General features: G+C 37.5%; 1 protein-coding gene across 1 annotated transcript in view; it reads left to right on the top strand.

Moving 5' to 3' along the window:
* Pkhd1 (PKHD1 ciliary IPT domain containing fibrocystin/polyductin) overlaps positions 1-4,734 on the top strand; it is a 428,039-nt gene extending 423,305 nt beyond the window's left edge. The window contains exon 66 of the mRNA XM_057751507.1: positions 4,255-4,734. Coding sequence (XP_057607490.1) covers positions 4,255-4,682 — 428 coding nt within the window. The 3' untranslated portion in view covers positions 4,683-4,734. The remainder of the gene's footprint in view (positions 1-4,254) is intronic.
* The last annotated feature ends 20,878 nt before the right edge of the window (positions 4,735-25,612 follow it).

The raw sequence follows: 25,612 nt of genomic DNA, 5'->3' as shown, positions 1-25,612 counted from the left end.
TCCTAAAATACTTTCAAATATACACTAATTGAACATTTCCATTGATATAAAATTTTTAATTAACAATAAAACTTTATATTTCCTACTCAAATAAGGGCAAAACAAGTAAATTAGTCATATCATCTTACAGCACATTTTTGACACTGTGGAATGTAGGCATATTAAAAGGACAATGTTGGAGACCATTGCAGATGATATTGGCATTTAAAGATGATCTTTTTTGTGTGTGTGTGAAGTTACCCTCCCTGGTTTAGGTATTTCATAGAGAATCACAAAGTGAACAAATATAATAAGCTAATAGAATGCACTTTGAAAGTATGATGAAATTGGCTTAAGTATATAGTTGGCTTTGAAGAAGATTAAAGAAAGATATGGTGAGCCTATTAAAAACTATATTTTGCCAAATAATTTAAAGAGTATATTCAGGGGTAATGATATGTTTGTAAATAGACTTAATAATCACAAAGACCTATTAATTTAATTTCAACCATTTTATATAATGTCAAGTGGCATAAGATGACTTTAAATTTCATCATAAAGTATAAACCAATGAGAAAGAGCTAATCTTCTAAAATAAATTAAGTAAATTGATGACATGGGAGTGGGAATTTCATGATCTAGCAGAGAGCTGAAATTTATGTTACTATTCTTAAGATCATGTGATACTAATACTAGCGTATACTAACATAATAATGGAAATATATGTGCATATTAAACATTTGTAGGGTCAGGCACATAATCTTCTAAGAGAGGAACAAAATAGAGTTGTAAAGAATGCCAGTGGTGAAGAGAAATAGAAGAGATCAAAGTACAGTAACACATGTATAAAATGACAAAAAAATCCATTTCTTTGTATGTTAACATAAAAAGATTTAAAAGCAAAGCAATCTACAAAAGAAACAAGTCAACTTGACTATAGAGTGTTTACCTAGAGCTACATTTTTTTAAAAAAAATGAAGCAAAAAAGACAATTTCACAGACATATATTAGCTGGATAAAGTGTCCCCAAATCAAGAGTGTGCAGGGCACTAGGGACATTATGTGAGAAACTAAATATATTTCTTCCTTGGTTTTCTTTTCTCTAAGTTTCTTGACTTTCTGATGAACAATGTGTTGCTTATTAAACTAAACAATCACTTCCACATAAAGGAGTATGAAATTTAAAGAGAACACAGGCGATAGTGTTTATGAACTATGTTTACATTCTGTAACGTGGGCAAGATTCTCAACATTATTGACAAGTTAGGAGTGGATTCCTTCTACTAACTGACCTCTGCTTTAGACGCCATGAGTCTCATATAAAACAATCCTACTACGAACTCCAGTGAGTCAACACTGAACACCATACGTAGAACAGGGGTAAGAAAAAAAAGGTGAGCATTTCAGAAGAAGATAGTGAATGAGAGGACACTCGTTGCTAATGCTCAAGATGTAAAACAAAAAGAAAGAAAAAATGAGTGAAGGATACTTACCAGAACAAACTTTACAAGTGAGAGGAATAACATGTGGTTGATGTTTGAGAGCGTTCTGAAAGTAAAAGAGACTAAGAGAGCCGCAGAAGTTAAAATTGATGTGCATACACTCAGGAGGTCCTCAACACAAGGTGTCCTTATATTAGTAGAACACAGATGCATCTTGCCCACAGCTTATATGTTCCCAGAAGTTTCAGCATGCCTGATAATGGTTGCTAAGAAGCATGGTTGAGAAATCTGAAGTCATGTTTCCATTTTAGTGGAGACCCATGAGCAAGGCTTTTGTGGGAAGGAGGCACATTAATTCATATATTTCGATACTCACTAACCTTCCTTCCCTTAAACCCAAACATTCAACTGAATGCCTTAGGATACATATCTACTATAAATTTATTTTTTATCTAATTTGTCTGAGATCTAAGCTTCCTGTGGAGGTCCAAGATCAAAGGAGCTGATTCCTTCTGATGTCGGCAGTGACATATAATGTGTGCTGACTTAGTTCTGTCTATAAGCTCACAGTGGGAGGTGGTCAGCCTCCCTGAGCTTTACACTGTGAACTTTCATTTCAGCTGGGGCGTCTGTCAGGTGTGTTGCTGATTGGAGCAGCCGTGTACATAATTCATGGGAGATTTTAAAAATGTTTAGGGATCTTCAAAAAGAAAGCTAGTCTTGAATTAGTCTTTCATGAACACACTTGACAAGCAAGAGGTCAGGGGATTTTCAAGGAAGGTCTCTCAAAACCAGACTAAGAACATCTTCAAGGGACTGAGAAAAAAGTGTGACTTATAGTGTTTGATTCCTCGGGTATGACGTGATATTGATTTTATCCAGGGATTAAAATTCAAAACCCATGTTTTCTTTTAAAGTCTACATCTATATGACAATTTATTATGCTTGTTCCCTGGTTATTTGCTGATCCTGGTAAAATGCCTTTGCTTCTGGTGGGAACAGTAGTCATGGACTTGATATTGAGTCCAGTAAAGGCTACAGGAGAGGGAACGAGGACTGTGCAATGTCAATGACAGGAAACAGCTCCTCCTTTGAAGGCATTCAAAAACCTTAGAGGAGGAATGAGCCGCCACACAAGTGAAGATGGACAATAGTAGAGATAGATACATAGACACTCTAGTCAGTGTGCATTGAGCAACCAATGTAGTTGTGCTGTCAAGAAACACTTCAAGGGGCTGGAGAGATGGCTCAGTGGTTAAGAGCATTGCCTGTTCTTCCAAAGGTCCTGAGTTCAATTCCCAGCAACCACATGGTGGCTCACAACCATCTGTAATGATGTCTGGTGCCCTCTTCTGGCCTGCAGACATACACACAGACAGAACATTGTATGTATAATAAATAAATATTTAAAAAAAAAAAAAAAAGAAACACTTCAGGAAGGATTGTATACCTTGTGGGAAAACTAGAGTGACCAGAAAGGTCCTATAGATCTCAGCAAGGGAATCATTCTATAGATAGGCAACTCTGGAAGATAAATGGCAGGCAACAAGACTATGGAAAGAGATAGAGGAGATATGAATAACATGTGCTTCTCAGATATTAATCTATGCACTGTGGAAATAATATGAGCTATAAGATTTCTTCTCATTTTTCTACCCTGAATAAAAAGCATCACTCACATATTCATAGGAACCATTCCATTTTTATGTCTTCATGTCATTTTTCAATCCACTGTTAGACTGAACTGAAGTGCTTTGTGCCCTGTTTCTTATGATAAAATAAAGATGTGCTGTCTCCTAACACAAAACAAGGCAACTGTGGATTGCAACTGTGTCCTGTACCAGTTAATCAATTGCCATCTGCACTGAGTGCCAAAGAGTAAAGGACTAGAGGGGAAATGCAAGATAAATGGGCACTAACTACCTCCCAAGAATTTGGATAGATCCCTCATTGTTGTAAATAATAATACACATGAAAGGTAGCCATTTGCATGCATGACATTGTCCCATACATATTAGGATAGTATAAAGTTATGCAACTTGAGTCAGGAGATGCTAAGTGGTAGGATGACCATCTCACAGCCAGCTAGTAGAAGAGGATAGTGAATGCAGACCCTCTAGTTTTCACTATTATATTTGCTTCTTAGTTCTCTGTGGTTGTCCTAATCATTACACAGTATTGTGTAGTCTTGGCTTCACAGACGCTGCGCAGACAAATAACTGAATTTTTATATAAGGTCTGTTCCTGCTTTATTTGTTGTCTCAGAAAGTTACTTAACTTGTGTCTTAATTACTTTACAACTAAAGCAGAGATAATAGGACCCCATACTCCAGAAAGTTGTTTTAAGGACACAATTATATGTGAAGCTAGTGTGGAACATACATTGATTTTTTTTATCATTGTAAATATATGTTATTTTACATTATTAAAAAAATTTGGGAAAAATTACTGGTGTTTGTTTTCAGTTCAGTTCCTTTAATACTTGTGTTGGTTGACCTAATGCTTAGCCTTGACTGTGATGTAGATTTCAGATTTGACCCATGTTTACAATTAAAAATACTTGTAACATAATAACGTTGTATGAGTGATTTTTTTCTGAGAATGATATAATCACATTTTTGTTACATGGCTAATATCAATTACAAACTGAGTATGAGGCATATTACTTTTTATGAAAAAATAGCTCTAAATTTATTTGTAAATTGGTGAATAGATATCATTCAATATTTTATTCTTTGACTATGTTGCTATGATGGTCAAATATATAACTCATGAAAGCCATGTAATCTGATTGAAAATGAAATCCATTCTTCCCTTACGTTTCTTTTTATAGATATGAGGATGAAGGTCATGCAAGGAAGGCAGAACCAGTTTCCCCAACAGTCAATGGATGGAGTGTCCAAAAGGAACGTTAGTCGCCGTACTGTCCCAGAGGAAGGAGCCGCTACATCTGCCCCGGGGTTTTCCAGAATCACATCCCAGGGACTCACCTGTGTTCCAGGATCTCTTGCTCAGCAGTTGACCCTGCAGGAGCCTGGGAATTGGAAGGAAGCCCAAAAGCAGTTGCTCAGATACCAGCTGGCAGGCCACAATCAGCTGCTTCTGTTATGCCCGGACCTCAGGCAAGAGAGGCAGCAGGGTCAGGAGTCTAGCCAGTGGAACAAAGGGAGCAACTGCATGGGACTTTCCCCAGAGGAGGGTACTTGTGTTCCCTCTGATGCTGTCTGCCTCCACACAGCACCACCAGAAGCTATCCAGTAACAGCTGCGAGCGTGGAACACTGTGGGTGTTTGTATGAGAAGGGAAAATGTTCAAAATTATTTCTACATGGTAAATGGGGGAGGAGCGGCCTGATCTGGTAGGACATCTAAGGGGGAATATGGACTCTCAATCTTTTGACTTTAATATGGAAGACAGTCAGGTAAGGGCTTGTAGACTGAGTCTGTAACCGATTATGTCTCTTGTAGCTATCATTGATCCTACCCAATCCCAACAAATAACAGGTTCCCAAACACTTACTGATATTTTCCTTGGTTCAGACTTGTTGCCATGCAGCCAACTTTATACCTGTGATATCAGGCGATGAAAGGCGACAGAGACAGAGACCCACATTGGAGCACCAGACTGAAATCTCAAGGTCCAAATCAGAAGCAGGAGAGAGAGCACGAGCAAGGAACTCAGGACCGCGAGGGGGTGCACCCACACACTGAGACAATGGGGATGTTCTATCGGGAACTCACTAAGGCCAGCTGGCCTGGGTCTGGAAAAGCATGGGATAAAAACCGACTCGCTGAACATAGTGGACAATGAGGACTACTGAGAACTCAAGAACAATGGCAATGGGTTTTTGATCCTACTGCACATACTGGCTTTGTGGGAGCCTAGGCAGTTTGGATGCTCACCTTACTAGACCTGGATGGAGGTGGGTGGTCCTTGGACTTCCCACAGGGCAAGGAACCCTGATTGCTCTTTGGGCTGACGAGGGAGGGGGACTTGATTGGGGGAGGGAGAAGGAAATGGGAGGCAGTGGCGGGGAGGAGGCAGAAATCTTTAATTAATAAATAAATTAATTAATTAAAAAACTTCACTATTAGGAACTGTGATTTAAGCTTCTCTTGCAGTGAACACCCACAATGCTTCATGCTTGTCTTGCAGAAGACTTGGATTGGGTTTAGGGAGTTGCAGTTGTGTCTACAGTGTTTGAGAACACTCAAGAGGCAGCTTGTTCCTTACTATAACAAAGCTTACCCTCCAAGAAGGGTCAATTAATTTCATGGCTGTTATTTTTAGATTTTATTTCATTGCTTAAATTTACTCATTACTGGGAGATTTCTGCATGGTAGATATCATTTGTATGTCATCAGTATTTTTACTGGAAAGATTGTGATCACATTGGCTTTGTTGGGATTTCAGTTAATAAAGAAATAAACATACTAAATTTATGAAAATTTTTCTTGATGTACTGTAGTTACATTTTACATTTCTCTTATTGGTTGGGTCAAATTTACAACTAAAAGAAAATTCTCTTGGCAGACAAAAGATAATCCTCCAAAGTTAAAATTGATTGATTAAAACTTACTTGATTATCAGAGAACTGATATTTTTATCAAAGGCATGTATAAGGGCTTCCCAAGAGAATAAGAGAGATTTCATTAGGTGTGGTCTCTTGAAGCTGTGCTAAGGGAGACAAAAGGTGAACGTGTGCTTTAAGAAAGGAAGAGTGAATTATTTTGCCACATGCATATATTTGCACAGCGTTCATTACTACTCAAGCTAAATAATAATGAAATGTACTGATTATGACTTTTGTCTGGTTCCCAGGGGCCCTTATGACCTGAGAATAAGAAACAAAGGTTGCAGAAGTGAAGAGAATTTCCACAAAGAGATACTTTAAGATATTCCCCTGAATATAAGCCAGGATTTCCCAGTATCTGAGGGCCTCTCCTGCAATTGAGATAGAACATAGGCAAGAAATACTGTCCTATATTGCTAACACTTAAATAATGGCAGCTGAGAACTAGAATCCATAGGAAGCATGGGTGGAAAGCAGCCATCAACTGGAAACTATATCTCTTCCCACCACAAGTTGGCTAGAGTCATCTCAGCCTCTTTCTCATTAAAGATTTTTGAAGCATCTCATGAAACTCCCAGTGTCTAGGACTACTATGTTCTGAGGCAGCTTCCCTTCTCTGTGGTGCTGTGCTGAATGCTGAGGGGGGTGAATGTGATGCTCTCTGGGAGACTTAAATCAGTTTGTTTGTATGCTGGGAACAGCATGAGACAATCTAGACTATAAAAACTTACTCTTGGGACATAACCTAGCTGTCTCAGGATAAATCTTTACAAATATATTTTGGGGGGACAACAAAGGTGTCTTAGTAACAAAATAACTTCAGAAATCTTGAATTACTACTGTGTAGCAATCCAATTTAATTCATTTTTGTAATAACTACTTCATTATATTTCCTTTGCTAACTTCTTGATCTATGAAACCATTAGCCTTCACAAACTCTTGTACACACCTTGAATTCTCAAGAGCTAATGATCTTCACAAAGGTTCAAAACCCTTCATACTATAACAGTAATCTAAACAACCATGACTCTTTATCATATGTTACCCTTCTCAGTCAACTACCAAGACTCTTATTTATTCTCCCTTTTCTAACCCAGCTCCTCATCCATAACCTATGAGGTGTGAGATAGGTTTTGAGCTAGCTCTATTTCATACTGCTTAAAAAGAAGAGGATGAAGCAAATGGTGGGAGAATAAAATGAAGCTAAATTAATTAATAGCTTAGAATAACCTATTACACACAGTTTACTGTAATCCATCACTAAACTGTAACATTGATGAGGTAAATATTTCTTAGCTACTCCCATTAACAAAATAAACAGTGAGTTAAACATCCTTTTTATCTTTCATTTCAGAGAACTTATTTTTGTTACTCATGTCTAATGCTCTCTATATGTGCCCATCCTCTTAAGAGATTATTATACTAAAGCTCTGGGGATTTAAAAAGATTTGAGAATAGATTTTAAGAGATGCTCATCATAAAAAGCTGATAAACATGTGGGGTGGTATAAATGTTACTTTGCTTTACTGAGCTATTTTGTACCCAATAAATAATACAAATTAAAATTTGAAAAAAAATATGAAAAAAATTCATAAATATTTTTCCATAGTAAAATGGAAAGGCAAGCCAGTATAGTTTGGCCCATTTTTCAAACTTTTTGCATTGTGCTCAAGGAGGTTTAGATTGACAGATGCCGTTCCTAGAGAGAGAATGAGCCAGTTGAATCAAAGGTAGGTAGCACAGAATTCTTGTCCATATTACTGCCAGTGAAGCTGCCCAAAACAAAGATACCTTGAGCTCTCTCAGGTTTTATCTTTTCCAACGGTAACTCAATTGAACCACTCCTTCCCATCTAGCAGTGGAATTCCACATGTATAGAACTGCTGTACATTAAATGCACACAAAATACTTTCAACAGCAAAAACAAAATGAAGAAGCATTGCAAGCCTCATGCAATTATTATTCAACCAAATTTCTTTAAAACTATGTATGCCCATGGCATTAAAGAATTTTAATTGATGCTGTCATTTAAAATTTGTGCATTTATTCCATCATTTGTTTTCTAAATTCAAACTGGTTTCAGTGTCAATTTTAGAAATGCAACAAACAGAAAGAATTTGAACTGAATGGAAAAGTTTATCTTCATCTTCATCACAGCATTGTGACCAATTACAGACATAGTAGAGAGAGGAAGTTTCAAAAATGTAGTTTTAAAAGACAAACAAAGGGCATTGGGCCTATAATTCATGATCCTAGAGAAGCTAAGTAATAAGACGAACCCAAAGAAAAACATATATAGACCCACCTGGGAATTAAAAACAGACAAGGCCACCTGACAAAATTGGGAGCATGGGGGTGGGGGATAAAGGAAGGGGAGAAGAGGAGAGTTGAAGAGCACTTGAGGAAATGGAATAGTCAAGATAGGGGAAGGACAGATATGAGAGCAAGGAAAGAGATATCTTGTTTGAGGGAGCCATTATGGGGTTAGCAAGAAACCTGGCTCTAGAAAATTTCCCAGGAATCCACAGGGATGACCCCACGTAAGATCCTAAGTGATAGAAGAGAGGGTGCCTGAATCAGCCTTGTCCGGTAGTCAGACTGATGATTATCTTAAATATCACAATAGAAACTTCGTTCAACAACAGATAAAAACAGAGGCAGAGAACCACATCGGAACACTGGACTGAAGTCTCAAGGTTCCCAAGTTGAAGAGTGGAAGGAGTAAGAATATGAGCAAGGAGGTCAAGACCGTGAAGGGTTCACCCACTGAGACAGTTTGCTTTAGCTAATGGGAGCTCACCAACTCCAGCTGGACTGCGAGTAAATGAGCATGGGATCAAACTAGTCGCTCTGAATGTGGTTGACACTTGGGGCAGACTGAGGGGCCACTGATAGTGGCACTGGGATCTGTCTCTACTGCATGTACTGGCTTTTTAGGTCTTTGGATGTAAACCTTGCTTAACCTAGATGTAGTAGGGAGGGCCTTGGACTTTCCACAGGGCAGGATGCCTTGCCATCTCTTAGAACTGGAAGGGGAGGGGTGTGAGGGTGTGTGGAGGGAGTGGGAAGAGGAGCGGGAGTAGGAATTTGGATTGGTGGGTTTTTTTTAAAGTAATATAATAATAATAAAAAGACAAAACATTTTTATGTAGTCAAGTGTAAGTTTTATATAAGCTACCAACAATAATTACTGACAATAATTACTGACAATAATTGGGAATCTATTGTTTCTGAGCAATTCCTTTTTTGTTTGTTGTTTCGTTGTTGTTGTTGTTTTTTTTTTCTTCTGGATTTTAGAGACAGGGTTTCTCTGTATCTTTGGAGCCTGTCCTGGAACTAGCTCTTGTAGACCAGGCTGGCCTCAAACTCACAAAGATCCACCTGCTTCTGCTTCCTGAGTGCTGGGATTAAAGGCGTGCACCACCATCACCTGGCCTTTCTGAGCAATTCTAAGAGTGGATTTTTCCTAGCATGATGGTCTTTTGTATAGAAAGAATTCTTTAATACACTAGGAATTTCTAAGTTTTATTGAAACCCAAAGGATTGCTTGTGTCTATGTCACCTCTTATTTTCATCTCAAAAGATCTTATCATCATCACCCTGTTTTTTACTTCAAAATTAGTAGCTATAGCAAAAAAAAAAAAAACCAAAAAAAACAGAGTCAAATTGATCTTAGAAAATGTGTGAGAATTTTATCTGCTATCTATTCTGTAGATGAAAAATAGGCAACTGTCAAACCTCCTTTGGGGTCAAAGGCAAATCCCAAAGTCTAAATCCATGATTCATCCTTCTTGTAGATTAGAATACTTAACATAGAAAACAATTCAATTTATGTGCTACCAATATACTAAAAAGTCAAATTAAACAATGTGCAATATTCTTTCCCCAGCAAAATTCAGACAATAAAAACATATTCACTCATATGAAAGAAACAATGGGGAGGCAAGACTCCTTTTAAGTTAAGTGTGAACCCAAGATATGCTCATACTACTTAGACATGCTTGCCACATAGATTGACTATTCGTCTCAGGTTAGCAGCAAACTGTGTGTGTTTCCCTATATAAAGTCATAGAATCTTAATTCTAAACCAATACCACTTGCTATAACTTTGAGATGGATGACATGTGTTAGAAGCTCCCTATATGGAGACTCTTAAGATAGAGACATACAATGTTACATGCTTTAGTTTGTAAACAATGGGTATAATTTCAGAAATGAAATACTCTATATTTTTAAAAAAATCATGTAAATAAATATCGTGAGTGTGTCTGGACAGTTCTAGAGGTATTACATATTTGAAGTTATAGATGCAGTAGTAGCAAGTAGCATCAACTCCTATCCCCCACATGACATTTTTTCTATTCCCAACAATTTAGCAACTTCAACTATCCCCTCTTTCTAAAAATATCACTCTCTCCCCATATACTAGTTAGTCTGTATATTAATCCAACATATTAAGAAAATCTTACCCCAAAGTTAAAACAAAAAAGAAGAGATAAAAGAAAATTTTTATTATTCCTTGTTTTTTGTTATCCTATAAGTTCATTAATACATCACTTGACACATTTGCAGAATGGAGACTACTCTTGTAGTAACCACAAATGACATCTTCCAAAAATTGTAAGAAATGACAAAAACCACCTGGCTGCCTGGACAGTCACACAAGGTTCCTCTGCAATGCTGAAGTACATCTTTGACCTATAGGCCTAGCACATCTGACAGACTTTTCTGTGAAACAGATATCCTTAAGGGCTGTCTCTCCTTGTCTTGACACTGTTTGGCAGTCACTTTCTTTGGGTCTTGCTTATCCAATTAGGTCAGCATACTGTCAGTAGTCAACACAAGGGCACGTTCTTGCTTGTTGGCTTCCTTTTGCCACAAAGAAAATAAGCTCCATGTGGAGTTTCTTTGATACCCATAATTTTCTCTGAAGTAGATTTGTGCTGGTAGCACTAGATGTGTCTCATTGTCATAAAGAAAGAACCTATACTATTAAGCATCTTAATGTCATCCATATTCTGAAGATCTCTGAAGTGTTTGAAGATGACATATCTAAAATATATCTTTGTTTGACCTTGAAAACATAATTAATGTGACTACAAATTCAATTATATGAAACGATTAACCCACTAACCTGCATTTCCTTCTTATTACCCTAATAATAATTTTCCAAGAGTATAAATTTGCACTACAACATTAAATCATTATACAGGTACAATATCTTGAATAAGAGTAGAAATGTGTGTACAATATGTTGTAACAAAATTAATCTCAAATTTGAATCAATATAACAGAAAAGGGGAGGTAATGTGGGATTCCCCTGTATACTGTGAATATCATTGGTTAATAAAGAAACTGTTTTGGGCCTGCACATGGAATAGAGGTACGCAGGGAAAACTAAATTGAATGCTGGGAGAAAGAAAGGCAGAGTTAGGAAGAAGCCATGTAGCCTTGCTGGAGATAGATGCCAGAACTTTAGCTGGTAAGTCACAGCCACGTGGCCATACACAGATTAATAGAAATAGGTTAAATTAATATGTAAGAGTTAGCAAATAAGAAGCTAGAGTTAATGGGCCTCCATCTTGGGATCAAGATGTGAGCTCTCACCTGTCTCTGCTATCATACCTTCACTCTGCCACCATGGACTCTAATCCCCTGAAACTGTAAACCCAATTAAATACTTTCTTTTACAAACAAGTTACCTTGGTCATTGATTTTTTTTTTTTCACAGAAAAATAAAAAAGTAACTAAGACAGAAATGAGCATTGGTACCGAGTGGAGTATTGCTGTTAAGATCCTGACCTTGTTATTTTTGGAGGAATGTGGGAGACTTTGGGACTTTAGACTAGAAAAGTGGTTGGACACTGTAAGAAGAGTCTAACGGGTCATCATAATAGAGAATGGAAGACAATTGCAGTGAGAGCCATGTGGACTATGGAGCTCAAGAGGTTTCAAAGTAAAGAAAGGCCCTTAACAACAGCTGGGTGAGAGCTCATTATTGTAATATTCTTCATCCCTTGGCCTACAAATTTATCTAAGGCTAAATTTAAAAGTAAATTCTTTGGTAAAGGAAACTGTCGGGCTGTCTAGCATTGACGGTGTCATGTAGTTATTAGTGACTGTTTTTATGCTGTTCTACAATGGAAAAGAGCAAATTGAGAAAAAAGAAACACAAAATATACAATCTGAAGAGAAAAGGAGCACCAGGATATTGAATGTTGGCGCCAAGGAAATTAAGCCGCGTTGGATCCCCCGTGAAAGAAAAGGAGGGACTTCACCAGGACTGGAATCACCCAGGCAAACTTCAAACTTAAAAGAGACTTAAGGAATTTGCTGTTCCTAAAAAACAACAATGAAGCTGGGTGTGGTGCACTCTTTTAATTCCAGCATTTGAGAGGCAGAGGCAGGTGGATCTCTGAGTTTGAGGCCAACCTGGTCTGCAAAGCAAGTTCCACAACAGCCAAAGCTATACAGAGAAACCCTGTCTCTAAAAAGAATTTTTAAAAAACAACAAACTAAGGCTGTGGAAAAATGTGTTTTAAGAAGTTGTGGCTTGATCCCAGGTGGGCAATCAAACTTGGCAGTGTTGTCTGAAGAGTTCAGACTTTAGATTCATGAAGCATGCATGATTAAAGGGCTCCCAGAATCATTCTCCAAGGTTAGTGAGCTCAGCTGAGGTCATGTGTGCAGCAGCGCAGCCCTGAGAGGCCATTGTATACAGTTGTGAAAATGAAGGCTTGGTTATTTTGGAGATCCCAAGATGTTATAGACATGTCATAGATATGAGTTATCTGCCAAGCAGAGCTGCAAACCAGGAGCAGGATTGAAGAAGCCTAACTTAACATCAGAGCAGTCATAATAGGCTACAAACTAACAATACTGAGACTAGGGCTCACCATTACTGTAACCAGGAAAAGCCACAGACGTACCCTTCAGGTGACCAATCAGAATTGAGACAAACAAGTACTAGATGCTTCAGAACAACAACAACAAAAAAAGATGAAAAAAGAAGGAGGAGGAAGAGGAGGAGGAGGAGGAGGAGGAGGAGGAGGAGGAGGAGGAGGAGGAGAAGAAGAAGAAGAAGAAGAAGAAGAAGAAGAAGAAGAAGAAGAAGAAGAAGAAGAAGAAGAAGAAGAAGAAGAAGAAGAAGAAGAAGAAGGATAGCTTACCTAACTTGAATGCAGGTTGCCAATTTTCTTGTAGTAATACCAGTACCAATCCCTGTTCAACAAAACTTCTGTTACCTCATTCCTGTTCAAGTAGGAGTTCAACCCCGATCTGAATCTGGAATTCCCCTACCCACTCCCCACATTCTTTGCTCCTTAAAATTCCTAACTAAGTTCAGGGCTCCCTGATTGAACTGCTGTGTTGGAATGGATAGAGATTTGAGCTTGCAATACTCTTTGCGTTTACATTCAAACTCAGGACTCTTGGTGGTCTCTGTGAGTGAGGCTTATGACAGGGGCATAAAAGAATCACCTCAAAAGAGACAAGTACCTCTTCCTACAGACAGCCAAGTGGGAAGGAAAGAGCCATTTAAGCCCTTTGACATCAAGCATCAGTTTCAGGGTTTGGATTTTGCCCTGCTGAGTTTCTATCTTTTTTTGTTCTAGTAGTTTCTCATCATGATACTATTCCTACCTTTTGAAATGTATTAGTAATACATATACTGTGCCTCTTGTCTGCTGGAAATATGTAATTTTATTTTTGATTCTGTTGGAATTTATGGCTAAGAGATTGCCTTGAGTCTCTGAAGAAACTTGAGACTTTTTTTTTCTTTTTTTCTTTTTATTTTCGAGACAGGGTTTCTCCGTAGCTTTTGGTTCCTGTCCTGGAACTAGCTCTTCTAGACCAGGTTGGTCTCGAACACACAGAGATCCTCCTGCCTCTGCCTCCCGAGTGCTGGGATTAAAGGCATGTACCACCACTGCCTGGCTGAAACTTGAGACTTTTAAACAGTTGTTGAAATGACAAAACTATGGGGACTGGGTAGTAATGTGGTGGTTTGAATGAGAACACACTCCCCATATGCTCATGTATTTGAATATTTGGGCCCCAGTTTGTGGGACTTCTTGGGAAGAATTCAGAAGTGTGGCTTTGTTGGAGGAGGTGTGTCACTGGGCATGAGCTTTGAGGTTTCAAAAGACTCTCCCACAATTTCCAGTATTCCCTCATTGTTTTCTGGTTGTGGATAAAGGTGTGAGCTCACAGCTGTTCCTGCCATCATGCCTTTACCATCACATACACTAAGTTTCTGAAACATGTTACATATTAAGTGTTGAAGAATATCTGTTAAACTATGCAAAGATGTGTTGCATTTGTTTATGTTGTGAAATATTTGCTTATGTAAAGATGCGCTGAATTTGTTTAACTATATACAGATGTGTTGCATTTGTTTAATTATGTAAAGATGTGTTTGCCTCCCTAAGGTACCTGCCTAGCCTAATAAAAAGTTGGACAGCTAATAATGAGAGAGGAGGTATAGGCAGAACTTCTGGGCAGGGAACATATGTAGCAGAAGGAATTTAGGCTTGGAAAAGAAAAAAAAAAAAGGGACTTCTGGGAGACTCTAGGGAGATGCCAGGGTCCAGATGGACAGATATGGAGGGAGTAAGAAAGTAAGATATACAGAATGAAAGAAAGGAAAAAAAAACCTCAAGGCAAAATGTAGATGAATAAAAAAAGATTAAATTAAAAGAGCTAATGGGACAAACCTAAGGTAGGGCCAAACATTTATAATTAATAATAATTCTCCACATCTGATGTGGGAGTGTCAACTATCTATCTGTTGCTTTCATTGGTTAATTAATAAAGAAACTGCTTGACCTTTGATAGGCCAGCCCTTAGGTGGGTGGAGTAGACAGAACAGAATTCTGGGAGAAAGAAAGCCAAGTCAGACAGATGCCATGACTCTCCTCTCAGAGATGGAAGCAGGTTAAGAATCTTCCAGGTAAGCCTCCATCTTGTGGTGCTACACAGATTATTAAAAATGGGTTAATCAAGATGTGAGAGTTAGCCAGTAAGAGGCTAGAGCTAATGGGCCAAGCAGTGTTTAAAAGAATACAGCTTCCGTGTAATTATTTTGAGTATAAAGCTAGCTGGTGGCCAGGAGTTGGGTGGCAGAAAGTGGCCCGCCACTCATACTACACACATCTTTATTTGGGAGGTGGTTGGTAACCCAAAGAAAATTCCAACTACAATTAAATGTGAATAAGTTGCCTTGGTTATGGCATTTTTGCACAGCAACAGAAAAGTAACTAAGATAATGTGCTTTCTCAATAAGGAATAAGACAAAGAAGCATTTTTTGGCTAAGTCAAAATCCATGTTTTTCCTCAGTCTGCTCTAACACAGTACTGAAAAGAGATACACAAAATGTTAAGGTTACTAATGCATGCTTTCAGACTGTCAATCTATTGTGATCTGAATGTTTTTATTTTCTTCTTATTTGCACATTGATATCCTAATTTCTGATGTCATGGCGTTTCAAGTACAGGCAAGAGAAAGCCCTGACAGACCATTGTGTAAAGTTATAAAAGTGAAGACTGAAAGGTGATGGGGCTGGGCAATTCATAATGGGATTAAAACACTTACAAAGAGAAACAGACACGTGATAGCTCTCTTTTCCAATCCCTCCCTCCTTTGACCCCACCCCCACCTCCATGTCAAGCTCTCTGCTAAATGAGGTCATAATAAAAAGCTGACAATGTTCAAACTAGAAAGGGGTCTCTCACTAATGACTACATTTTAATTTTTTCACAATTTGGTCTTGTAAGTACCTGCCGCAAAAACTATGAGTAATAAATGTTGTTGAAGCCACTCAGAATATAGGATTGTGTTATGGCAATCTGAATTGACTAAGACACCTGTTTTGATTTTTTTTAAAGTATATAAATATACTTTTAAGTTTTTTAAAAAATAAAATATATGAATATATATGTTAGAATTTAACAATTTGAAAGCTTGAAATAGCATCATACTATTCTGAATACATCACATTTAATAAAGTTTTACCCTTTGATGCAAGGATTACCCTGGGAAGGGGAAATAGATGAGACCTCCTGCATAAACTTGGTGGGGAGCAGTAGAGGTGACAGGATGGTAGATGAGAACATGACAAAAAAGAATGGACTAGTTGGGGGAGGGACAGAGTGGAAGAGCAATGAAAGAGATACCTTGATACAGGGAGTCATTCATTATAGGGTTAGAGAGAAACCTGGTGCTAGGAAAATTCCCAGGAATCTACAAGGATGTCCCAAGATAAGAGTCCTAGCAATAGTGAAGAGGGCTCCTGAACTGACTTTTTCGTATAATCAGATTGATGAATATCCTAATTGTTAACATAGAGACTCTATCCAGTAACTGAAGAAAGCAGATGTAGAGATGCACAACCAAGTGCCAGGCTGAGCTCTGTAGTCCAGTTTAAGAGAAAGGAGGGATTATATGAGCCAGGGAAATCAAGAATATGATAGAGACTCTATAGAGACAGCTGAACCAAGCTTCTGGGAACTCATTAGCTTTTGACTGACAGCTGTAGAGACTGAATGGACCAAACTAGGCCCTCTGCCTGTGGGCGACAGTGGGACAGCTTAGTCTGCTTGAGAGGCTCCTGGCAATGGGACCAGGATCTATCCTTGGTACATGAGCTGGATTTTGGAGTCCATTCCCTAAGGTGGAATGGCTTGTACAGACTTGAGTCAGGAGGGGAAGGACTGGTTTTGCCTCATTTGAATGTGTCAGACTTTGTTGACTCCCCGTGGGGAGGGGCTTGCCCTTTCTGAGGAGTGGATGGGGAGGATTGCAGAGGTTCTGGAGAGTAGGAAGAGGGGAGGGAGGGAAACCTGTGGTTGGTATATAAAACGAATAAAAAAATTAAAAAAAAAATTTACCCTCTTGTTACAATCCAGTATCACTCATATAATTTATTACTGGGCAGAGTAACCAAATACATCAACCAATTTTTATTTCTTTTAAAAATAACTTTAATATTGGAATTTCATTTCATGACCTTCTATTTAAATTTTTTAGATATATACTTATGCTTACTTTGCTTTTATGATTAGAGTTGACATTTATACCATTGCTTACCCAGTTATAACCCATTACTTTTATTGCACTTGAGTGCATTGAATTACCTCTAGTGAGCTTTTTTATTTCACCAAAAAAGGTAAAGGTATTTGTATCTTCTGAGTTGTTTGTCATAGATCAGTGCTTTCATTCATAAAAACTATGTGGCAAAGCATAAAACATTTCGCAATCTGTACCTCATTTAAATATTTTGATATTTCTATATAAATTATCTCTGTTATTTATAGTCAGTTGCATACTCTACAATGATAATTACAAAGAAAGTCTGGTCTTTTTTCTAATATGAGAGGAAGCCTCTTAAGGAAGGAAAACTCAAGTGAGATGTGCAAAAGGGAGTAGAATTAAATAACTGTAGGATAGTTCACATGGGGGAAATATATACATGACTACAATAGTTCTTTATTGCCATTTTATAGATCCTTTCACAATAACTTTTGCTTTTATAGAAAATAAAAGGCTGAATGAACAATTAATAACTACTTTGAACATATGAAATTATAATCTGTTATGGTAGACGTGACTTCAACTTGTATGAGGACAAATGACAGAAAATTAAGTTCGACTAAATTAGGAATGAGGAAAAAATGATAGCTTAGAAGAAATTTCAGTAAAAATTAAGACTGTTTCATCATCTGAATCACTGAAGCATTGAATTTTATAATCTTTATGTATGTGAATGTATGTGTATGAGAGTGTGTGTGCATGCATGCCTTGGAGAACTCATGGAGGTCAGAGAACAATGTGTTTCAGGAGTTGGCTCTCTCTTTCCACCACATGAGTTCTGGAATTGAACTTAGATTGTCAGAATTTCCAGAAATCATCTGTGCTGATGAGTCTGGTCCTCTGTTGATATTCTCTTAAGATTTGTATTGTTTTTAATGATGTGTAGGTGTATGAGTGTATGTATGAGGGTATGTACACATTAGTGTTAGTGCTCTTGAAGGCTAGAGATTTGGGTTCTCCTGGAGCAGGAATTACATACTATATATCTGACGTGGTCATGATGTGAACTGAACACAGAGGGGAATCCCACTTAATTTAGTCATGCTTTCAGAATCTGAAATACAGTAACAGGACAGCATGGATAAATTAAATGGAATTCCCTTCTGTATGCTATGAATATATTTTATTACCATTGCTTAATAAAGAAACTGCTTTGGACCTATAGCAGTAGAGAATAGAACAAGGCAGGATGTTCAAGCTGAGATAGAGGAGAAAAGAAGGCATAGTCAGGGAGATGCCATGTAGCTGCTGAAGGAAAAATATGCCTGCCTGCCAGAATCTTTCCAGTAAGCCACAAGCCTTGTGATAAAACATAAATTAATAGAGACAGGTTAATTTAAGATATAAGAGTTAGTTAATAAGAAGCATGAGCTAATAGGCCAAGGGGTGTTGACATTAATATGGTTTCTGTGTTATTATTCAGGTCTGGATGGCTGGGAAACAAGAAGCAATCTCTGTGTACAAAATGACACCAATGAAGCAACTACATCCACAGTAACCCTGAATGAGCTTGGAAAGGAATTATTGACAAAAGAACAGAGTTTAGTGCAGCTTGTGGGTGGATACATTTTTTTCCATATGGACTCTGTTTGATGGTAGTGAGCAGGTGCTCCATGGCTCCTTTCTGACTCAGCTTTTTTAGGGGAGGGCTTCCTGGTTTGTGCTATTTCCATGAACAACTCTGGCTTTTTCAGAAGGCTGGGGAATTAAATGGGGTCTGTGAGCAGCATATTACAAATTATTTAATGGTGACATAGAGTCATTGTGACTCTGGAGCTAGCATGGTGTACATGGCTCCAAGAGGCAGTTAACCTTCCTCTGCCATGTTGAACTAGTCAGAGCCAACAGGCAGGGCCATGGAGTTCGTCCTAGCCATGCTCACTTAGAATTTAAAAAAAAAGCACTCCTGGTTTAAAAAAATAATAATTAAAGATATGCAATAAAGACAGATTCAGATTTTTAAAAAGACCTCTAAATGGGTCACGGTGTTGAATAAATGTATGCAGGCTTGGAAGAGAGAAGAAATAGTTATAAAAAGAAGTAAATGGTTTTTGAAAAGGAAAGTCTTTAAAGAGACAGAGTATAGACAGTCATAGATTAAAGGAGTAAAGAAAAATAAACCATGTAAGGATGAAAAATACCCAGAGTCTGGATTATATATGCTATTGTGTTTTCTTTGAAAGTTTTTATTGTGAATGAGCTAAGTACAGAGAGACATTTAATTATACACTCTGGTAAGCTAAACTAACATATATATTTTAAAGGTATCTTCACTTCAAAATTTGGGTCTAAGGATATGTTGCTTTGGAAAAGAGGTTCTTTTGTTTCCACAGAGGACAAGAACCTGTGTCCAGACTAATACGGTATTGTGGAACAAGACCCCCTGAAAATGTTCCATCAACCCCCCAAAATACTTTGCCCAACAAAAAACAGGAAGCAGTTTAGAGAGAACTATGCCCAAATTCCCAAATATTGTTTATAAATATTTGTTTTAATTTAAAGGGGGATACTATATAGAGATGAATATTTGCATTGGTATGGATCTTGGTTATTAATACAAATTTAAGGTCAGTTTTCTTATATGTTTATTTCTGGTCTTGATTAAGGTATTGTGTTTGTGCATCTCACTTAAAAAGTAATGTATAATTAAAGTACAGGTTAATAGATAGTCATCTATAATAATCAAGTTTGTAGTCATGTTAGTTAGGTTTTCTAGATATAAAGAGATATATTTCAAATATATAGTATTCTTCAAACCTTTCAAAGACATACAGAATATGTCATTTACAATGTTTTAAGAACTTAGGACTTTTCATGACAATGAGACTCATCTGCTTCTGGCAGTACCAATCTATTTCAAGACAATGATCGGCATCAAAGAGGCTTCTCATGGAATTTGTTAGCCATTTGAGCAAGAAAAACTGCTCTTGCTTAGACTGCTTGATGTTATGCTATATGACGGACATGCAAGATCCACAGAAAAATGACTGCTGAACTTGCCTAAAGGTGAGGCAGTTCTCCAGGATTTCTGTTTCATGAAAGAGTCTGCCAGACATTCTGCAGGACACAAAAGAAAGCAACTGATGAACTTTGCCATTACAGGGCAAATTTTCTGCTTTATGTGAAAGTTTGCCAGATACTATGGGCCTGTAGGCATAATCTGGATGCCCCAATGTTACAGAAGAACTTTGGGTTACTGTCCAGGCAGTGAGATGTCTCTGTTAATTCTAGAGGGTTGGAAGTTGCTTATAATGAACTTCTTGTTAACTTAGGTAATATTATATCCTTCTGGGGTCTTTGATGGAGTTGAATAATAGATAGTTATAATTATAGTTTTCCTTAGTTATGATAAAAGATAAAATAGATATAAATATCATACCTGTAATTCTTACTTAATACCTGTTTTTTATATTATTATGTTAAAGTTAAACCCTTCCTTTTTATTTAGATAGAAAATGGGAAGTGATGTGGGATTCCCCTCTGTATGACATGAATATGTTTTATTATCATTGGTTAATCAAGAAGCTGTTTTGGGCCTTTCTAGGTTCTTCCTTTTGTTATTCACATTAAGTGAAGGAAGAGTTTATTATAAATAGGTAGGGATATTTCTGTGGATCACTAATATTTTAAAGGTGGAGGATGCCTGGAAGAGGATGCTTTTGACTTTTGGTAACCAAGAGTGGTCTCAAGAAGGAAGCCAGGATGCAAACAGAGATGGTGGTTCTCACCTTGCAAGGCAGTTCGTTTTACCATCTGCATGAATGAATGAGTCTGAAACTGGTTCTTCCCCTAGAAGGTCCAGGTATAAGTTCAGGTTAAGAATTTAATTAAAAAAAAAATGACCCATTTAAGACATTCAGGCCTGTAGAACCAAGATCTAATAAATGGGTACTGTTTTTGGTCAACAGTTGCAAAAATAGAAAATTATTAGAGACTAATTTCTCTGAGCAAAGGGGAGAATGGTGTTTTTTTTTTTTTTTCTTTTTTAAATCTTTGCTCCTATCTCTTGGTGTCTTTTTTTAGCTGGTAGAAATCACTTTCTTCCTCTAAATGCTTAAATTCCCAGTACAATTCACAGGTTCCCTTCCTGAGTACGGCAGATTCATGTATGCTTCCAGAGGCTTCACCTAGCTCCCTTTAGTGTGAAAGGGACCTAGTATCAGATCTGAAGACTCGAAGGGTTTGTTTCCATGACTGGAATCACAAGAAGAAAACCATCGCAATTTTTCTTTCGTCTATTCTGACTTCTCATTTCATTCTGTTTCCCCAACTAGATTCTGACAAAAGTTATTTGCAGCACTCCCATTTGTTTCATGAGTGACAGGAGACTGGTGTCAAGTGAGAAAATGAAATGTAAATTTTATTAAACACCTCCTCTCATCTCTGTGTATCAATCCAGATTCCAGCCCAACATAGCAAATCAAATCCTGTCTATGCCAGGCCTCGGGGCAGATGGAAAAATCATTTCTCCTTAATACTGTTCCCTTCTAGTAAAATATTTTGCTGTTTAGTAAATGAAAAATTTTAAATGCAAACCCTGCATTAATCCCAGTGAAAAGCATATCTCCAAAACAAACATTTAAAGAAGGAACTGAAAAAAGAGAAAAGGGGAGGCTTGAGGGGCAAAGGACAGAAGGAAGGGCCAGGGGAAACGAGACTGTCTTTAGCTGTCATGTGCAGTCTTCCTTAGCCATGAAGCGGTGCATATCTGGAGAATAAACAGCACAATGCTGTGAAGCTAAGACTATTGGAACATTTATCTTCAGGCTGCCTTCTCTTTGAGATAATAAAGATCTTAATTCTGATGCATTACCTTCCAATGGTGTTAGAAACATAGATGCTTCATTTGGGATATGAATGTATGTACAATGACTGACAATGCTATGTGGTTTTGACAGGTGATGTCTGGATATAAAGTAATTTTTAACTTGGGGATATATATGTGTGTGTGTGTGTGTGTGTGTGTGTGTGTGTGTGTGTGATTTACTTAAAACCAAAAAGGATACCTATTGCACTTTTGATAAAAAACAAAATTTTTTCAATAATTAAAACACCAATGCAATTTAAAATAATGTCATTCATCATCTACTTAATTTCAATAAATGTTATAAATACAGTATGAAGAAAAAAAATTTAAAAATCATTTAAATGTATTTTATTACACAATGGTTGTTTTTAAGCTTTATATTGATTGTTTGTGGATCTCACATCAAGCATTCTGATTCCATTCATTTCCTCATCCATTTGTGTTTACCCTCTGCCCTTGCAACTTCTCCCCCTAAATAGTATTATTAATTTAAATAAAAGAAAGTTAAAACTAAAAAGGTGAATTTTTCTATTAATTTATATTCTAAGGAAATATTATTTATAAGAAAACTATTATGTACTTAAATTATATCAAAAGTTTTTAAATCTAAACTAATGACAAGTTTCAACTATTTGATCCTCTTTAGTTAGATTGTAGTAATTGTACATCCTTATAACTTATACTGAGAAGGAATATATTTAAAATATAGCATCACACCAATTCTGTAAATGTTTATCATGTCAAACATTAACCATTTATTTTCTAATATTTTGCTTATTTATTAAAAAATGTATACAGCAAAAAAAAATAGAAAAGAAAGAAAATTTAAAAGAAAACAATCTTGTTAAGGAAGCAGTAGTGTGACACAGTGAGTCACACAGTGTACCCTTCAGTCCATACATTTTTTTCTTTTTTGGTTTTCCGAGACAGGTTTCCTCTGTAGATTTGGAGCCTATCCTGGAACTAGCTCTTGTAGACCAGGCTGGTCTCGAACTCACAGAGATCTGCCTGCCTCAGCCTCTCGAGTGTTGGGATTAAAGGCGTGCACCACCACAGCCCAGCTTAGTCCAAACATTTTTACTTGCAAGTGGTCATTGCAGTGAGTCATTGGTCTAGTTTGAGGCCTCTGGCTTTCTTTGCATTATTGACACTGAGTCCTCACTGGAACGCCTCTTAGATATCCTGTTGTTACCCTGTGTCATGGAGATCCTGCAAGACCAGTCACTTCAAGTGCTCCAGCAGATCATGGATGGGCTGGATGTTCGGGGTGGGGTAAATCGTAGGTCTGGCTCTGAGCCTGGGTGGTAGCTGGGTTTGTCAGCCCACTCTCCCTCATTTTCACTGCCAGGGCAGCATTGCTCCAGCTAGCTCACATAACACAACAAGCAACAATGTGTGGGCCCAGTTCTCTTTCTCTCAGGCCCTCACAGAGCAGCTCACCCACATCCACAACACCAGGAGCAACTCTATTATGTTATTCAGGCAAGGTGCAGGGCTCACTCTACTGAGCGCTGCAGCAGGAGAGGGGCAGGGTCAGCTCTCCTGCCTGTAGCAGGTGGTGAAGAGTGAGGCAGAAACAACCTTAATTTTTTAATACAAGAAAAAAAATATAGTTTTGCAGTATGCTGGAATATTAAACAGGGAAAACTTTTGTATAACAATTATATCAAGTTAGAAATAGGTTACTAATAGGAACTTTAACCATCAAATTATGTGACACCCATATGAGAAAATTTCAGCAGATTTTCTTTCAGTGTGTTGAACCATTAAAAGACCTTACCCCATTTCCTAAATGATTTCTTTTATTGATTGATTGATCTTAAGTTGACACTTACTAACTGTATAACTGTATATATGTGTATTGTGGTGATGATTAAATTGGAATAATTAGCATTTTGCTCTGACATTTATAATTTCTTCATGTTGAGAAAATTAGAAGTAGTCTCTTTCAACTATTTTTATTTGTCTGTGTTTTTGTTGAGACAGAGTCTTGTTTTGCCAGAGTGGGCTTGAAATCCTGATCCTGTACAGCCTCCACTTCTTCTTAAGGGCTGAGGTTCCAGGTGTGTGCATCCTGTTTGGCTTTCTCCTAGCTCTTTATAAGTACATAGTCACTCAGTGTGAGCTCCACTGAATGTGATAACTGAAGAACTTTAACACATTCCTTGCAGGTAGCTTCATTTGGTGTTCAGTATCAGAACTTCTCCCTTCCTTTTTCCCCTCTCCTTCCTGGCTTGTCACGATGCCTTCTGCTCTACTTCTGTAAAGTGAACTATTTTAGTTTCTGTCTATGAATGATAATATATGACATCTTTCTTCATATGCCTGGCATATGCATTTGGTCTCCCTCCGGGACCACTTACGTTGCCAAACATATCAAGGTATTGTGTACATGGCTGAAAAATATCCCATTGTGCATATAACATTTTCTTTATCCATCACTTTGTTGACTGGCACGTTGAACTGATGCTCTGACTTACCTTTTGTGAATACTGTTGCAGAAAGCCCGAGAGAAATGATTTCTTTCTGCTGTGCAGACGTCATTTCCTATGGATACTGAACCATACGGCAGCTCTAGGTTTTGCTGTTGGTGGCAGTTTTTATTTTTATTTATTTGGAATTCACGCACTGCTTTCTGTACTAGGGTAAATTTTGCCATCTCCACCAACAGCAACTGGGAGTTTTCCATTTTCTGTATCTCTCCCAGCATTTGCCATTTATTTGCCACTTTGGTGATATTATAATTTCAGCCAAATCCCTTGTTGTAGTTTTGTTTTTCAACATTTTGGTGACTTGCTACATTAAGTAATTTTTCACACACTAGATATCCATTTGAATAGTTGCTTTTCAAAATTTTATATTGAGAACTTCATATATGATCAGAGCATCTCCATTTCTCCTGTTTCTACTTCTCCCTCCACTCTTTCCACTTTGCCTTCCTCTCAAAGTCATAATTTACTCCTTTAATTATATTATACTTCTATATGTGTATAAATTTACAACCTACTGAATTCATTTAGCATTGCTAGTATGGTATGTACATGTGCTGTGAGATGACTGCCCGGGATTGGACAATCATTGACGGAGCTTGTCCCTAGAAGAAATTAATTGTCTCTTTCTAGCAGCCATTGACTATTTGCATCTCGTCATCTAGGGATAGGGCCAGGTGGAATTTTCTCTCTCCACATTGGCATGTCAACTGATACAATCATTAATGCCAGTCTTGTTCAGGCAACCATATTGCTGAGCATTCATGAGCACATGTTTTTCTATCATGTTCAGGGGAAACTCTCTAATAGCAGGTATTCTGGTTGTCTGGATCCGACAATTCTTCTGTAACCTCTTCTGTGATTTTTTTCCCTTCAGCCTTGGGGTCAGTGGTTGCAATATATCTGTAATACAACCCATTTGTATATATGTTTTTGAAAAAAAATATTAATTTTTAACTAAATTATCATTTGATTTTGCAGTCAGGTTTTCTAAGTTAGTCCACTCTTAGATGAATAATTTTGAATTACTTCTTAAATTCACAAGTGATCTCTTCAATATACCCATCATGTTCTCTGCTGTACAGAAACTTTTTAGTGGTTATAATCATATTTGTCTGCTTTGCCTTTTTGTGTGGGGTTAGGGCAAAAACTAGGCAAAAAAAATCACTGCCTGTGGTACTATGAATGAGAATGGCCCGTGTTGATTCATATATTTGAATGTTTGGCTCTCAG

Source organism: Chionomys nivalis, chromosome 19 (genome assembly GCF_950005125.1).
Source record: "Chionomys nivalis chromosome 19, mChiNiv1.1, whole genome shotgun sequence".
In the NCBI taxonomy this organism is placed as follows: Eukaryota; Metazoa; Chordata; class Mammalia; order Rodentia; family Cricetidae; genus Chionomys; species Chionomys nivalis.
Note: the sequence above shows the minus strand (reverse complement) of the source record. Positions and strands in the feature narration are given on the sequence as shown.